The sequence below is a fragment of the Crassostrea angulata genome, chromosome 1, assembly GCF_025612915.1.
Source record: "Crassostrea angulata isolate pt1a10 chromosome 1, ASM2561291v2, whole genome shotgun sequence".
Lineage (NCBI taxonomy): Eukaryota > Metazoa > Mollusca > Bivalvia > Ostreida > Ostreidae > Magallana > Magallana angulata.
In genome coordinates this window covers 51309549-51321120 of record NC_069111.1, presented here as the reverse complement: position 1 = coordinate 51321120, position 11572 = coordinate 51309549, and the positions used below count along the sequence as shown (strand labels likewise).

At 34.0% G+C, this 11572-nt stretch overlaps 2 protein-coding genes across 2 annotated transcripts; one reads left to right on the top strand and one right to left on the bottom strand.

Annotated features, from left to right (window-relative positions):
• Positions 1-2832: 2832 nt before the first annotated feature.
• LOC128189196 (uncharacterized) lies at positions 2833-3704 on the top strand. Its single transcript, XM_052860704.1, has 3 exons — positions 2833-2940; positions 3049-3243; positions 3456-3704. Exons 1-3 carry the CDS (start codon positions 2902-2904, stop codon positions 3681-3683), a joined length of 462 nt encoding a protein of 153 aa, XP_052716664.1. The 5' UTR covers positions 2833-2901; the 3' UTR covers positions 3684-3704.
• Positions 3705-3978: 274 nt separating this feature from the next.
• Positions 3979-11571, bottom strand: LOC128189163 (aspartate--tRNA ligase, cytoplasmic-like). The gene is made up of 15 exons (XM_052860663.1): positions 11412-11571; positions 10915-11023; positions 10336-10504; positions 8748-8850; positions 7778-7880; positions 7541-7615; positions 7031-7199; positions 6767-6901; positions 5968-6115; positions 5684-5752; positions 5430-5550; positions 5196-5276; positions 4984-5095; positions 4675-4746; positions 3979-4452 (listed from the first exon to the last, which is right to left on the bottom strand). The coding sequence occupies exons 1-15, from the start codon at positions 11441-11443 to the stop codon at positions 4361-4363; spliced, it is 1590 nt and encodes a 529-aa protein (XP_052716623.1). The 5' UTR covers positions 11444-11571; the 3' UTR covers positions 3979-4360.
• Between the last annotated feature and the right edge of the window lies 1 nt (position 11572).

Genomic DNA, 11572 nt, shown 5'->3' with positions numbered 1-11572 from the left:
TTTGAAGAGTTGTTTGTAAACAAGGATTGATCCAGGCAAGGAATTGGTGTTTTCGGATTCGAACCATGTAAATATGCACACCCTAGCTGCAGGTCCGTTGGCACTGTGAATTGCCAAAACAGTTCAACAACCAGCAAACAATACCAATTGGAAATTTAAGATTGTTAAAGCATAAATGGGGATTAGAATGATCCATCAAAATTGATTTATTCATTATCATCATTTTACAAAAAATTATCCAGGCCTAAACCACGTAGATTTTATGAGTTTTGGTCACCAGTGTAACTACTATCAATATAAATGGTACATGCACATCGTAATGTTGGTACGTCACAGTAACAATTAATTTTATTAATGGACGATGTTTTTGATGAGACATCAGTCGTGGAGTTTCATACAGAGACATTGGTACGGTGTATGCGGAGAACAGGCGGTACTTTGTTGACAGTATCCGAAGTCGTAACCCGTGGAAACACAGTGGGCGTGGCAGTCCGCGCAGTCTCCGTAACTTATACACTGTCCTCTGTGACTGGTCCCAGAAACTACGGCAACTAGGTAAACAAAAACAAGTCCGAGAGTGTGAAGCGTCATCTGAAATGAGATACGTATTAGAATGAGACGGACGACGTTTTATTTTTTTTTATGAAAAATAATTGGTAGAGAAAATGAATTGTTTCGGTGATGTGAAATAGGGGCATGTTGGCTGATCGCGATCAGAAGAGCAAATCATTAAATAAACATCTTCAAATAGCTGACAGAAAGATACCGTTTTAAGCTAATTAATTTCAGTCAAACTTCTTCTCTCCTTATATATGGTGCATTAAAAAAGGGTCATTCAACAGAAGTACACGTATCTTATTATTAATAATTTTTCTCAGACTGAAGGTGTTCGAGTAGCTCACCCTTGCATCAGAATCGGACAAAGGCCGAGCAAATGATGTCCATCATGTTTTAATACATGTAATGAGATTTTTAACAAAAAATCTTACCTTAAATTTAGGAGAAATCGGTGTATAATTTAAGGTCTAGCTCTTTAAAAATTTTATTCGAGGAATCTTTATATATATTACCTGACTCATCTGTCAAGTGTGGAAGACGGACCAGCGACATGAAGCCGTGTTTTGTTTCATGTAATTTGTCATGATCTGGAATCATACCCAAAGACAATACTGCATTGACAAATCTGGTGGTCGTTCTTTAATTATTAATTAATACTGATTATCTGTGAGGCGAGGCATTGAATTATCGTGGTCATCTATTATCGGTCGGTTCGTGGCGACTCATTATTCAAACGGGGGTTATTGACCATCCGATCAGCGACACGCGCATTCTTTTGCACGTTCGGATCTATCAAGGGGTCCATCTACATTGAGATATTCTTACTAATAGAAGCTCTTACTTTTAAGGTTCAATAACACAACAAACAACAGGCACTAGCATTGTTTTTGAATGTGGAGGGCCTGACCTACCCCAAAATATTCGTACAAGCAAAATATCTTTATCAAATCTATAAAGAGGGGTCTGATTCTCTTATAGTCAATACTAATTAACCTTCAACGCTCAAAAAAGTTGAAGAGTCAGTTTATTGATTGATAAAAAAGGATAGATTTATTCCCCCAAATAGTAGAGTGGCCAGTCCTCCCCCCTCCACCCCCCCCCCCCCCCCATGTTCCATGTTAAAGGGACATGGTCACGATTTTGGTCAAAAATTATTTTTCCGATTTTAATATTTACAATGCTTCAGAAAGGCATTTAAATAGGCAACCGAAATTTGTGTGTCATTTGTTGAGTTATATATAAGCGAGTTACAGAGACTGAAATTCTTCGCTATGTAAACAAAGCGTTTGTTTACATTATGAACGTTGAAGAAAAAATTTCAGTTTTAAACCTAAAACGAATGTGTTAAACGTAAGAAACTGTTTATCTATGCTTAAAATAAATAAAAAGATAGACAAATAAGCTAGAAAAAATATTTTTTACTGGTATATTGAACCCATGTAAACAAAAACAGGGCACGAGCCTTGTTTACATGACAAAGAATTGTGAGCCCTATATCTTGCTTTAAACTCTACGAATGACTCTCAAATTTAATTTGATCATAAGAAATCCATTTCTAAAGCATTGTAAATAATAAAAACATAAAAATAGAATTTGACCAAAATCGTGACTATGCCCCTAGCTTTAAGTGTCTTTAATAGACTTGATATAAAAAGTAATTCTTTAACCGGGTGAAGGATATTTGACGCTTTGTATTAAAAAAGGCATGATCGAAGCATCGAAAAAACATTTTTCTTCAAAATTGCCCCCCCCCAACTTTATGGGGGGGGGATTATAAAATATTATTGTGATAATTTATATTTAAACTGAACATTTTAAGTACATGTGATTATAATCGCACACAATTAAGTTCTTACAACTTACTAGATTCCTACCATATCATTAGCTGCATTAGTTGTTTCTTCTTACTTATCTTGTCGGACTATTACGTCGACTTTAATTATTTTATAGTGTGTTCTGCCTGGTGCAGGCAGATAGCTAACCACGCACAACACGTTAAACAAAATAGGAAAATGTAAAACAATTACTTAATACCTATGAAAAAATATGTACATGTTCATTACTTTAAAGACCACAATATCGTACCATACTTTTAAGAATGTTTTATCTGTATACTAATTTTCCATCTGTAATTATACTTTAAAAATACGATTCAATATTGACAAATTAAAGGAATTTCTACTATAAAAAATACATTTTGGAGCGCATGTGCCTAATCTTAAGTTACTTTAAAAAAAACTTATTTTGAGTAGAAAAGAAAATATTGGTGTTTGATACAAACATACGATCGGGATCGGGATTCACATCTACTTTCAATTTCAATTTTATGTTCAACAGTGTCCAATGTTGAGATGGACACGAATCTTCTACAGTTCCCTAAAGGCATTTACACTTATTCAGCACATCATTAGATATAGTTCGCATATTGAATGGAATATAACAGGGTGGAATAAATATATTTAAAATGTATTCTGTATTTTTGTTTTGTAGAATTCGTATAAAAACTGGAAGATTTACACAAAATGTCGAGTACTAGTGAAAAGAAATGTTCCCATTGATACTGCGTTATCAAAACCGACGGATGGCGGAGTCCCATACAAAACGTCAGGGATCTATGTGTTCAAGCAAAAGAGAAAGGTGATTTACCTCGGCATGTCATCGACTGACATCCGTAACCGCATCCAGGTACGATTTTTTTTGACGCTGGTACATTTTTTCTCAAATTTTTTTGTTAAAAGTAATGACTCTGAATGAAAAACTTTCAATTTAAGAGAGAATTGTGTTACATGAAATCATTTTTAGGATGTAAACAATTTTGATTGCAAAGTTTGGTGTGACAATACGAAGATAAGATGTGTATGAAGTAATTTATCTATTTAACCTCTTTATTGCAACAGGCACACCTGAGCAATAATGATCGGCAGGAGGTTGGCAAGTATTTACAGAAGTGGCATTTCAGAGCCATCACAGTTTCTTGGGTAGAGGAAAAGGATGCTGAAGTCAAGGAGAAACAGTATATAGACATTGTTGGCAACCTACAGGGTTGTGCACCAGTTTTAAACAAAACATCTGGAAACTCAAAGAAAATCCACAAAAAGACTTGGCTCCGGAGATTTTTCAAATAAAATTCTTGAAAAACATCACAATTTTTTAATGATTTGTTTACTTTAGATTCTTTCCAAAGATGCCTCAAATAATGTTCATCATTGAAAAGCTCAAAAATGAAATGTGGTGAAGTAAATCATGAGGGAGCATAGGAAGGCATCTGATGGATCCTAGCTATCCCTGAAAGCTGCTCAGGTTCATAACAATTTATATTTAATGTCTGAAATATTAAATTGTCAAAAAAAAACTTTAAATTGCCATCATGAATAATAAATCAGAAAAATTTGAAGCAACATGTTACAGTAGAAAAATCCAGACATTTTCAAAGATTTTATTCTATCTGATTTTCAATATACATGACAGCATATACTCAGTACAGCTTGCAAATCAAAGGAATAAATACACTTAAAACAAAAACACAATTTTTTGCCACTTTTCCTCACAGTTTCAACATGGTACAATTATCTATATCACTATGAACTTTTAACATGTTTTGGAATATAGATTTACTATATTTTAATTCTAATTGAATTTTTAAAAACATTTTCCCTGACAATGAAACATTAACAGAGACCAAATGTAGACAAATTGAGACATATAATCAGTACCTATACTTATAACAACACAGTTGACTTGATATTTTATAGTTTAAGAGAAGTCTTATATTGTATTGCAGCAGTCCTATATTCTGATGTCTTTAAGGAGTCAAGCGTTTTGGGTCCCTTGGGAATAAAGATGTCTTTCTGATATTGTCAAGGCCTAGATATAACATAGTCACTCTTTCCATGCCTGGAAATGAAAATATTTAAAATAATGTTAAAATTTATCAAAACTACCAACTCAAACTTCATGTTGAAAGATGACATATTTGTCAGTACAAGTTTTATTTTTAACAATGAACAGCATATAAACATGCAATGCACTTTTCACATAATACATTTTACATGTAGCACATTTTACATGCTAGATTGTTTTTGAAAAAGTAGTATTTAGTATTTTGAGTAGGCTTACCAATACCGCCACCAGCATGAGGCGGGGCGCCATACTTAAAGGAATCTATGTAGGCCTTGATACTCTCCAGACCTGTTAAAACACACACACAAATTAATCTGAAATTAGCAGATACATGTAGGTAACTCTGTATAACATTTACCACAAAAACACTTGATAATTTCCAGACCTGTTAAAATGCACAAAAATAATTTGAAACCAGCAGAGAGGTACAAGCAACTCTTTTACATTGTTTACCACAGAAACAAGGAGAGCAAATATTTGTATTGACACTGGGTCTGATAGAGGGTTATAGCCTGATGAACATACCAATGCCGTGCTCCTTGGCTCGTTCTGTTAAGTAAACTGGGTCGTGGATTCTCTGGGCACCAGACAAGATTTCCTCTCCTCTCATGAACATGTCATAAGAATTGGAGTATTTCTTCAAGATTAGAAATGCATTGTTTAGTGAGCAGTGAATCAAACACTTGTACCTTGATTCATTAACATAAAGCTTTGCTTGAGAATAACATTGAACATACTGGGTTTTTGGGGTCTGGCATGGTATAGAATGGGCGGACAGCCAGCGGAAACTTGTCTAGGATGTAAAAGTCTGTGTCATACTACAACAGAAAAACAGATAACTGCAAAATGCTGTAGAGAAAACAGAGTACTGTAATTTATATATTAAAAGTTAAAAATGAAAACAAAATCTATTTCTCAAATACTTGGGTACTGTAATAGACTCACATCTCAATAAGTAGAGGATCACTAACCTTGGCTTTGACCAATCGACCCAGAAGTTTCTCAGCCGGTGTACTCAAATCGTCCTCATCCCCCATCTCCACCCCATTCTCTCTCAACATCTTCACAGCTTCTGGGTACTCCAGGACCAAACTAAAATCAGGAACTCATTACTACACACAAGTTGATGAAGTTTATGCATTATATCAGTTATAGATAAAAATCATAAAATGTATATAATCATATATATACATGTATCAGATTACTAAGTTAGCTAGGTACTCACCTTGGCTCTAGAAATTTGAAGGGCTCTGAAGGATATTGCCTGTTGACTGTTTCTATTTCCTCCTGAAAGCTGTAAACAAGCAATGTATACATTGATGAAAATAGATGGCAATTTGAAAAGAAGACAGTGATATCAATATGACAAAAAATTAGAATTCCTCGCTCTGTAGCAATAAAACTTTGATTTTACTTTTCCATCTATAAAATTGAGATTGATATTAAAGGGGGCTAAGGGAACACAACGAACTCAAAAGACAATGAAACTGATTTAACTTCAGGACTTACTTGTCTCTGAGACCTTTGAAAATATTGATGAACATGTCTCCGATGACCTTCAGCACTTCATGGTAGTGAAATTTGAAGGACATCTCCAGATCTAGCCCCACAAACTCTGTCAAGTGTCTGTGGGTGTTGGAATCCTCCGCCCTAAACACTACAAGAAAAGGAAGGTTCTTGCAAATCACATTTACACTGACTTCTTCTTTAATAAACTAACGTAAACTTTGACAGTTTAAATTTTAGAAGTAAAGTTAATTGTTGCCCTTGCCATGATGTATTATAAACCATTCAAGAGAGCTGGTGACTTCTCTATAGTGAGGTTAAATCCTCACCGAACAGAATAACACGATTATCTTTACAGCTGAATGTTCTTTATTTAAACATGTCACTTGAAAGAAAAGAAAATGAACTGAAACTGCAATATATTGGAATTTTTCTGAGACAAGGGGTAACTGTATAATTCTGTTGAATATTTCTCTATCATACCCAAAATGTAATTGACCTAGAAAATATAATGAAAAACCTGTATACAAAATTTCATTTCAGTATAGGCAACCTCTGCAAAGAAAATGAATGGAAATTGCAAGGTATTGGAACTTTTCTAAGTCCAAGTGCAATAAATCTGTTGAGAATTGCTCAGTCGCAACCAAATCAAACTTGACCTAGATATTATTATAATAAACCTGTACACAAAATTTCATTTCAGTATGTGCAACCTCTGCGAAGAAAATGAACGGAAAATGTTCTTTGAAGGGGGGCATAAAAAAATCTTTAAATACAAAAATTCAATTTAATGATACATTACCTGCACCTACTGTGTAGACTTTGTCAAAGTCAGAACATATACACATCTGCTTGTAAAGCTGTGGAGATTGAGCGAGGAAAGCGCTGTTCTTAAAGTAGGACACTGTGAACACATTGGCTCCGCCTTCCGAGGCAGCTGTCAATCAAAACAAAAGATGTTTAAAAATGTACCACGCTGGTTTCTGTTCTATGTTTGTGTCGGCTTTTTCAAATGAATTCAAAAGTCTTTGTAGTTTTGGCAAAAAATTGTTTCCAACAAAATTACCTGAAATAATCTTTGGTGAATGAATTTCTATGAATCCCTGGCGGTCTAAATGTTCTCTAAAAAATCTGCATACTCCTGCCGTGATTCTAAATATCGCCTGATTGGTTGTTGTCCGCAGATCCAGAATTCGATTGTCAAGTCGTGTATCTTGATTGACCTTTGCCATACTCTGCAACAATCAGATAATGGAATGAATATTCAGTATCCAGCTTTAATCCAGGTACCAAGAAAAGTAAAAAATTAGACCATATCAGTGATATGTAATGCTCAGTTCTGGAGGATCCATATAGCTATTTTTTCACTCTAAAAAGCTGTTTTACAACGAAAATAAAATTTAAAAAACGTCTGATAGTACATGTATCTGAAAAATATAAGTTTTGGAGGGAAGAAAAATGTTATGTTAAATGGTTATAGAACTGAAATCAATTTAAAGGTTCCTGGACAAGCATTGATAAAAACATGTACTATGAAAATATACCATGAAAAAGAAATTCTAATTCATAAACTTACGGTGTCGGTCTCTGGTCGAGAGGCATCCTCAATCAGCAGGGGCAGCTGTGGCTCAGCCGAACTCACCATCCACACCTGGAAATCAACACGCATCCTTATTACTAGTTAATCAAAAACTCTTTCTCCAAGATCATTCCTTACTTAATAATTTCACTTCACAAAATTTTTGTTGTCTTGAAAGATTAAGTATTAAATCATAAAACCTCCATAAACTATGACTGATTGTGATGCGTTTACCTGTTGACAATGCAGTTCCACATCTTGCTGTGTACATGATTCCACCCGCTGATCCACTTTCCGCACAAAGCCCTCCACATCAACTATTGACTCCTTGTTTATACTGCATAAAATAAAAATTTAAAAGATGTAAATCTAAAAGATAATAGGTGAGTGGTTACTGTAAATGAATCACATGTAATACAGCATCACACTATTTATTGCCTTTCTTCTGATTCTTTTTCACTGATTCAAGGAAATGATGAATAGTGATAAAAACTTGACTTAATATGTGCTTTTAATGTTTACACTAATCAGTTCAAGAGAAAAATTGTATACAAGATTTTGGAAGCATTAATTTATACACACGTACATTTATATTAAAGCTGAACACCGCTCGTAAATAGGCACTGTCTGCCATATTTCTCTCTCACTACCGTTATCCCTACAACCCCTATATAAGCTGGAGACCTCTTAGCAGTTTAAAGTATTTTGCTGTGGAGGTCTCACCTGTGTGGATGTACATCTTGATTGCTGTGTTACTCGGTCGTGATGAAATTTATCAAGTTTTACGCACTTTTTTCAAGACAGGAGAATACTAACATCAATTAAACTGGTCAAAATGTAATTTACAAACAGAATATGCACAAAAATAAGAATAAAATGCATAAATTCCAAAGACCACGAAAGGAATACTACCGTCAGCCACGAATTTCAGGTGTGAATTTGGTGCAACGAAATCAAAAGGTTTATATACCAGGTATCTGTGAGATGGTGCCTATTTACAAGCAGTGTACAGCTTTAACAGTAATTTTTATTTTCTCCCATGTACTAGAATGTAATTTTTTTTAGCACACTCTACAGTCAAATAAGCTTAAATCAGAATATCTATAAAACTAAAAAGTATACAATAACGTAATGTTTTAAATGCAGATTTTGAAGTTTGGCTGTGCTGTGAGCTTATAAACATAATTGTTCGGGTTTTATTTACCTTGCAATAAACTTAATCATTTGCTTGCTAGTTTCTTTCCCAACAGACGCTAAAGCCTGAACTGTCCATTTTTGCTGTCGTAACACAAAAAAACACTGCTTTCCTGCAAAGGCAAAAAATCAATAGCTACTGTAACATCAGAGCAAAAAATAATATTAAATTAGTTTTGCATAACTCATTTAAATTCAAAATATTAAACTACCGTATTTCACGGAATTTAGGTCGATACTTTTTTCCCCTGACATGTGGACCTCGCCCTATTCATCGCTTCGCCCAATTTATGTTTTTTTGTTTTTTTTGGTTGGAATTTTGCAAAAATTTATGCAACACTTCAATAAAATCATGAGTGTTTACTATAATACTGCTTGAATTTCTGTGTAAAAATCGTATGGATTTTAATCAATATACTGAAGTATTTTATCATTTAAACAAAATTAAATGTAAATAGATTTATTTCTTCTTACATTTCTTACTTAGATCACTGACTGAATCATTAAATGCTGTCATGCATTTTGATCGTGTGCTTACGATAAACAGGAAATCGATTTCGCGTGGTAAAAGTAAAATGAGAACCGTACAAAGGGTAATTACGGGGGAAATATCGTCGGATAGAAATAAAAAAAAAACAATTTGTTTTCATAATAGAATACATGAACAAGTTTTTTTCTGTATATTCAACATAAAACTTTCGATGAAATTTTAGCCAGGTGTCTCTGAAATCAGTCTAGGTAGCGCTGACTTTGTTTATACACAGTTGAACTCTCGGCACGTGCTACTCATGCCTCCAGGCTTCAATAAGATCAGAGGTTGACTCGTGTGTATATACACAGTAAAAAGTCACATAGAGACACAGGGTGGCATGTGCTACCGTAGTCATGCCTCCAGGCTAGGTAACTATCCCCCGGTTAACACCAGTTTGTACACATGGCAGGGAAGTAATAAAAAACGATCTTAAATTAAAACCGGCTGTTCTGAATTATTTGGTTTGAAAATTTTGACGCAATTTCAGACATTTTCTTACGATGTTTTCAAGAAATACATTTTATTTCCCTTTTGTTTAAAACTGTGAAATAAGATTAAAGGCTACTATATGATAACGTTATTGGTTTAAACCATTTATTCATTAGAACTAGCGGTAATTTTTCGACCAATTCTTCGAAGTCGACCTATTTATACTTTTTTTTATATTATGGCTAAAAACGGCCTCCTTCGCCCAATAAACCGTATCGACCTAAATTCCGTGAAATACGGTATGTAAAACTAATTTTGTCGCTAAATTATAACAGTAAAACCAGCTTACAACGAACACACTTAATACGAATTCATGCTTACATTGACATGACTTTCATTCCCCACATTTTAATGTACAGAGGGTTTCACTTAAACTGATAGTCAATTTGTCAGAGAAAAATTATCAGATTAACCGAAATAGTGTTTTTGTGGTCTTTGATTTCAGCATAGAATAAAATAATATAATCAGACATGACATACATGTAGTTTGTAACAAATGAAAATTGCTTTTCCCTGGCCCTCTGTTTAGCCATGTCTTGCTGTAAAGTTTACAATTACTGATTAATTTCAAACCAACCTTTTGCTCTGCTGGTCTGTAAGCGGGCTCTGACCCAGACTTTCTCATCTGCCAAGTTCGTGGTAAGATCTTTCAACTCCACAAACTCGACATCTGGTTTTGAAGCAGACTGTATCATTGGCATGTTACCATACTTTCCCTTTGACACATCCTCTGTTTCAACAGCCTCCTGATGTTACAAAAAATTGTTTATTAAATTCATAATCTGTAAAATATATACTAGTACATGTATTTGGTTTCCTTACTGACCTGTATAACTAAAAATATACTTAAGAAGCACTCACATTTCCAATAATTTCAAACATGTCAAAAAAGATATTCCACAATTTGAATAATTTACCATTTTTTTTCTTCAGTACAGCGATAGTTTCGATATCAACTGTTTCCTTGCAGAATATTCTAAAATGTGATACTTAAAACTTTAATAAGTTATTTTCACATTCTTACATATGAATGATGCAACACATGGGCAACTTTAGATTCATACCAAATTGCATCATAATAAGAAAAATATTCCAGGTAAGGATATTGCCTGTGCTAATTAATGGATATCTATAAGATATATGGACTCCCGTTTACCTGCTGGGCGGGCTTATTCGCCGCTTTGTACTCTGCTTTTTTGGCTGCTTTCTCTGCATCTTTCTGAAGTTTCTTCAGAGCTTTCTTTGACAATGGCTGTCCATCAGGACTAATTCAATTAAAACTTTCAACATAAATAAAACCCAACTTATCATGCTAAATATTAATCTGCTATCAAATAATGAGATTATTGTAATTTCTAAAAACAGTACTTATAGAAATCTAAATCTTTTTATTCTGAAATTATTTTCAAATAATTGTAAAAATTGTAAGCATAATTTATGTACTGTTAGATATATATACACAGTTCAGTTAAATCAACATGTTTGTCTAAATATAATAGAATAAATCCAAACAAAGATAATAAACAAACACCTGTCCTAAGAATGAAACCATCTAAATATCTGAACAAATTCGGAATATATGATGCAACTAAATAGGATGTTTCTCATTGTAAGTAATTTTATGTTATTGCTTTAATGGATGTGAATACATGCCCTATAACAGTTTCAGTGTTCTCTTTCTCCATCAGACTTTCAGTGTTTCATCAATCGTTTCCCCCCGTTCCACACGTGTACGAAATCAACACTCGGAAATGGTAAGTTTCCCTTACCTGTCAAATCGTACACTGACGATCATGTAAGTTCCGGTTTCGTGC

What these genes read in the sequence shown, in the direction of transcription:
- LOC128189196 (XM_052860704.1), top strand. Translation starts at nt 2,902, where the DNA reads ATGTTGAGATGGACACGAATCTTCTACAGTTCCCTAAAG. An exon ending in TCTTCTACAGTTCCCTAAAG is followed by an intron (nt 2,941 to 3,048) that starts GCATTTACACTT and finishes TTTGTTTTGTAG; the next exon opens with AATTCGTATAAAAACTGGAA. An exon ending in ACATCCGTAACCGCATCCAG is followed by an intron (nt 3,244 to 3,455) that starts GTACGATTTTTT and finishes TTATTGCAACAG; the next exon opens with GCACACCTGAGCAATAATGA.
- LOC128189163 (XM_052860663.1), bottom strand. Translation starts at nt 11,443, where the DNA reads ATGGAGAAAGAGAACACTGAAACTGTTATAGG. An exon ending in CTCGACCAGAGACCGACACC is followed by an intron (nt 7,200 to 7,540) that starts GTAAGTTTATGA and finishes TGATTGTTGCAG; the next exon opens with AGTATGGCAAAGGTCAATCA. An exon ending in AGTCTACACAGTAGGTGCAG is followed by an intron (nt 6,116 to 6,766) that starts GTAATGTATCAT and finishes CTTTTCTTGTAG; the next exon opens with TGTTTAGGGCGGAGGATTCC.